General features: G+C 35.1%; 1 protein-coding gene across 6 annotated transcripts; it reads right to left on the reverse strand.

Annotated features, from left to right (window-relative positions):
• Positions 1-616: 616 nt before the first annotated feature.
• LOC143576484 (single myb histone 4-like) lies at positions 617-5,045 on the reverse strand. 6 transcript variants are annotated; one of them, XM_077060560.1, is made up of 6 exons: positions 5,014-5,045; positions 3,895-4,011; positions 2,659-2,723; positions 2,433-2,517; positions 2,103-2,186; positions 618-1,390 (listed from the first exon to the last, which is right to left on the reverse strand). In XM_077060560.1, exons 4-6 carry the CDS (start codon positions 2,505-2,507, stop codon positions 866-868), a joined length of 684 nt encoding a protein of 227 aa, XP_076916675.1. In that variant the 5' UTR covers positions 2,508-2,517; positions 2,659-2,723; positions 3,895-4,011; positions 5,014-5,045; the 3' UTR covers positions 618-865. The 6 variants fall into 6 exon arrangements, with proteins under 6 accessions (XP_076916676.1, XP_076916672.1, XP_076916675.1 ...); XM_077060558.1 differs by lacking the exons at positions 3,895-4,011; positions 5,014-5,045 and adding an exon at positions 3,237-3,596 and having other exon boundaries at positions 619-967; positions 1,051-1,390; XM_077060561.1 differs by lacking the exon at positions 5,014-5,045 and having other exon boundaries at positions 617-1,390; positions 2,103-2,122; positions 2,423-2,517; positions 3,895-4,237.
• Positions 5,046-5,252: the final 207 nt, after the last annotated feature.

A 5,252-nucleotide genomic window follows, 5' to 3' on the forward strand; every position in this document is an offset into this window, starting at 1 on the left:
TACTGATAAACTGGAATCAATTAATTTGCATCCTCAAAAATAATTTTGTTTGAAACAGGTCAACTGATTTGACCGTCTAGTGAATCTTGGGGCGTTTTTGGTCATCGCTAGGACAACACAAAGAAAAAAAGAAACCGGTTTCATGTGATCTGGTTCCAATCCGATCAGGTTCCTAACCTTCTGATTATTTCCATTTCAAACTGGTTTGGATGCGAAGCATTTCGGGCTCAACCTGGTTTTGACTTTGTTAACCAAATCCGATCCGGTTTTCACTTTGTTGCAGTAGGGATGTTCATAAACCATGAAACCGATTGAATCATCCAAGCCGTAGCAAGTCAACAGGTTTAAGATCCAAATAGTTTGTTTACGGTTTAGTTTTAGGGGGGAGGGGGGGACTTTGAACCAGCCGTTTGGCTTCCACTATTTATATTTTCTTTTATTTTTTGAAATATATAGTTATGCATATGTATTATATATATACCCATGAACCACAACTATCATTTTAATCATTTGAATAAAAACTACAAATTTCGAAAAAGAAACTTACCACTAAACCATACTTTCGAAACGGCTGGTTTAGTTTGTCATTCTTCAAAACCGTAGTTAATGGTTCAAACCATAATTTTCGCTAAAACCCGGCCGAAACGGACTGTTAACACCACTAAGTTATAGTGTTTTAAGTAAAGAAACAATACAATTTAGAAACAACATTCTCACTTTAAATTCACCAGATAGGTTCAACATAAACTAAAGTTCCGGATTGGCATAATCAATCCAAAGGAGTTAAAAATAACAACAATACATGCATCTACTTGGAGGATAAAGAGTAAAGACAGTAAACAACATAACCACTAACATTTGACATCTATCCTAAACCTACCAGGTCATGGTCACGGTCACCGCTTGAAGCGACCATGCAGACAGTAGCACTTTTAAGGAGGCAGCATAGCCTTCCCATTTCTTCTGCCTGTGACATCAAACAGATACGGTCATATTTCAAACAAGAAAATTTTAGAAACTTATAATTAAAGGTAATGTAAGGTGGCTTACATTGGTCATAGAGGTCTTCAGCCCGCCTCAACATCGACACGCTTTCATCAACAAGGCCAGCAAGCATGTTCTTATCTTCATAACCTTTAATCGCTCGGGATTCTAAGGGTTCAGCTGTGGGTATCTGAGCGGCAGCAGCACTTGGTGCATCTTCTACTCTTTCTATTGGAACTGGTTCCACCGGTTCTTCTGGGAATTCATTCAGATCGAAGTCCAGGACCCGTCTTTGGTTGATGTTTTGGGCTTCCAGCGGTTGTTGGAGTTCTATGCGGTTTTGGGGTCCCGCATGATCCCCTTTCTGGGATGTTTCACGACGTTTAACCCTGTAACGTTCATTAACCTGCACGTTAAACGGATGTAAACAATGGGTCAGCCAGGTTGGCAACGAGTGAGATAGAACCTTGAGGTTGTGCAAACAAGGTTCCTTTCTTTTTAAGTTTCGTACGTAGTTACATATAAAACATGATTTCAAAAATAACAAAACGATATAAGTAGCATTCATCTTTCACTACAACTCCAAAAGAACAAAATGATTTACGTCGCTAGAACCTTTTGTACACTTTAAGTCATCAATCTTTAACAGCAAGTCCGAATGTCGTGATTAACTGATGTAAAATAACTATAAGGCTCCTCTTTCAGAAATTTGGTTTATAATATAAATTATAAGTTTTAGGGACCAAAACAGAGACTTTCAGAAGCTATTTGCTAAAACAAAGAGTTTTTAATAAAGCGATTTGGGAGGTTGTAAATACTTAAGAGTATGCTTTAGGTGAATGATAAACCACATGACCCATTTCCTTTTCAATTAAACTTCATATTATAAATATTGACCCGTTTATGAACAAACTATAATTCTAATTGACCCACTGCACAAAATATCTAACCAAGAAACCAATTTAAGAAGGTCAAATAACAAAAAAAAGTTGCAAAAAAGTAGTTTCTATAAGTCATAGCACTATGATAAAAGTAATTAAATACTAGAAGCTGCACATGCTAAAATAGATGGTAAAAGTAATGGTGATATAACCAAACTTATAATAAGAGTTACCAACCTTCTCAAGCTCTCCCGTCACTGTAAGTCTTTTGAGATTTTCAGTTAAAGATCTTCTAAATTTCTCAGATACATTGTACTTCCACTGCAACATGTGTAAAAATCAACAAAATCCATTAATTTCTTTGATCTATGAAATATCTTATACTGTAATCCAGATGGCAATCAACTGCTTAAACTGTGGCATGTAGTAACACAAACAAGATAGCTAGCCACTTAACATATAAAAGATTTGCGAATTATGCAATAGATCTTACTGCAGTATAACAGTTTGATGCATTTGACAAACTATCAATTGAAACATATAGAAACTAAAAACACATATTCTGACCTGAAGATATCTATCTATGCTGTAAAGATCAGTTCCATTGGGATCTCTAAAAGCTAAAAGAGCCTCATAAATCATCTTTTCGTACCTGGTCAAAGAGCATTAATACAGAAAAAGGTATTACCAATTAAGTAAAACAATATAATGCCACAGAAATTGATAACCTCAGAACAGTATCATGAGAGCAGCTGACACAAACATACAAGTAAAGGAGTTAAAAGGAACATACGCTGGGGCTTTTCTCTTCTCAGATGACCCTACATGCTTACTTCCACTCAAGTTTCTCCATTTGTCCTGCACATAGAATGATAAAAAATTTAACCGATAGACATGACTAGTAAACTAAACCTGTTTTTTATACTTCTTACGATTTAGTCCTTAAACAGTTCAACTTTCACATATGAACTAATTAGGATTAACTTCCAATAAACCATACAAAATCTATAGATTGAGAAGCTCATAGAAGGCGTAACTTGCAATTGAGTCATTACTATTAAATTTTAAGCCCTCTTTAGACAAAGCTCAAGTAAGCAATAACTAAAACATTAATTGTGAAGGTTTGTATGTAGATCCGGATTTGTATACTCTGTATCATGAAATCAATATAGGTTTCAGAAAAGGAATAATCACAAATTGAAACGTTTGCCTGCAAAATCGTTATCGACATTAATGTGTAAACACATTTGATAAAAACACTGAAAGCGATCCGATCTGATTCACGATTAAAGGTATACAATGGTTGCGAGTAACGGATTCAAAACAAAATTTGAAGAAGTCACAAAAAGCTTGGCGAAAGGATAAAAAAACCTTGAGATCGACATTGGATCGATTACTGAGTGAAGTCCGAAAAAGTGGATCATTAAGAATCACTTTCCATTTGCCTTCCCCGTGACGCTTAACGCCATCGGTTAAGGCTTTTACTTCATTGGATGTCCATAGCTGCTTTGGTTTTGCCATTTCACTAGGATTCGGCTTTGTTCTTTCGTCTGGTGTTTAGGATTAGGGTTTCTTCTTTCGACTGATGTTTTTCCATCCTTTATATATGCCCTCACCAGAGAGCTATAACTCATTCCAGCCGTCTGATCAGTTATAATCCAAGGGCTTGACGTGTACCAATTGGACCATAAAATCCAATTCATTCCAACCGTTAGATCAACACTCCAATAGTATGAACCGTCAGATCAACACTCCAATAGTATGAAACAGATCAAACAAAAAAACAACTGCTTCCAAGGCAGCTACGGATCAACCGTGATGAATTTCTTTTCTTATAACAATTTTAACTGTATTAGTCTAACATACATAATAAATGTAATGGATCAATAACAATCCAAGGGCTTGACATGTAATGGATCAAAACAACCACATTCAAGGGTCGACATTGATCATTTTTGGATCCTAAAATCCGGACTCAATCCAGATCGCTAAATCACTACAATAGAAATTGATCAAATGAAAAAATCACCTCTTCCAAGGCAGCTACGAATCACCATCATATCCTCAAATCCATTAACCATCTTTTCCCTTTTTTCCACCCAACAACCGTCTCAAATTGCTCTTGTTCTGACAATTTTAGTTGTTTCTGTCGAACATACAAAAGAAATGTGTGCCAGCTTTAGAAACAATTCATCTGAGTGAATTATAGGTACTCAACTATTACTGATTAGTGCTTCCGAATGTATAAGATATATTTTAATTAAATACAGATACTACATCCCTTTTTTGCACAATAAATTCAATTTAGAAAGCTACCCTATCACATTGTTTAGTGTGCAATTATATTTCCTATTTCACCAAACTCTTTACTTATTTTGTATTATATTATCAATTACAACAATAACAAGAATAAAATTTTAAGCTTTCACAGGCCTATCTATCCAAATCCATCCCAATCAACAAACCAGACAGTATATGTTATAATTTCCCCATGTTTCATTATTAACATACTTAACTACTTGGTGAACGCATATGGTAGCGTCGCTTAAATATCTTGATTGTTAACCACTTAAATACAAATGAGTTATACGATATCATCATCTAGTACAGAATTCATTCAAAGTGGCATCAAGTGATTTATGTCCGACAGCTCTTAGAGCAGAATTTCAAATAGCAGTGAAATAAAAATATTCTCTGTTGAACGAAACTTGTACAAGTAAAAATCACAAGTCTACCTGTAACTGTAAGATAAAGACATAAGACAAGTAGCTATACGTCAAGTTTTGGCGGTGGCTAAAAGAGTAATTTGCGAGCTTAGATTTAGAATTTGGCCAACACTCTTCACCTCGCTTTAATTCAAAACGCTTACGAATCACAAAGATCATATAGAATCAGGTGAAATAATAATAATAATAATATCTTGAATAAAAGATCCAAAAACAACAGCAGTGCATCAGAATAATATCAATCATAATTATATATTATTGCAGGCAGTTCTCATATAGAATGATAGCAATTGTAATAATTATCTTCTTCTTATGGTTTGATTGGCTAGGGTTTTGAGTTTGAGATATCATCGTTGGTTGATTCTCCGTCAATATTAAAGGAAACGGTTACTAGTACAAATAGAATAAATATATATACACACCTGCTTGAAGATCACTTGTTCCTTTGCCGCCGAGTTTGATTATTATTTGATGGTGGTGAATCATTTTGGCTCTCTTCTCTCGTCGGACTCCTTCACAATCTTCACCAAACCGGACCCGACATCAAACACTTACTTTACTCCGTTATCAACAAATAGCCACGTCATATTTTTTACTTTTACGCTATGAAATTGGCTTTTATTGGTTCCAACTATTGTCTTTTGGTCATTGACGATTCCAA

The sequence above is a fragment of the Bidens hawaiensis genome, unplaced genomic scaffold, assembly GCF_021521415.1.
Source record: "Bidens hawaiensis isolate Kalapana, Puna unplaced genomic scaffold, B.hawaiensis_p1.1 tig00028227_1, whole genome shotgun sequence".
Taxonomy (NCBI): Eukaryota; Viridiplantae; Streptophyta; class Magnoliopsida; order Asterales; family Asteraceae; genus Bidens; species Bidens hawaiensis.

What these genes read in the sequence shown, in the direction of transcription:
- LOC143576484 (XM_077060556.1), bottom strand. Translation starts at nt 3,386, where the DNA reads ATGGCAAAACCAAAGCAGCTATGGACATCCAATGAAGTAAAAGCCTTA. An exon ending in GAGAAGAGAAAAGCCCCAGC is followed by an intron (nt 2,518 to 2,658) that starts GTATGTTCCTTT and finishes CTCTTTGACCAG; the next exon opens with GTACGAAAAGATGATTTATG. An exon ending in TGACGGGAGAGCTTGAGAAG is followed by an intron (nt 1,391 to 2,102) that starts GTTGGTAACTCT and finishes TTTAACGTGCAG; the next exon opens with GTTAATGAACGTTACAGGGT.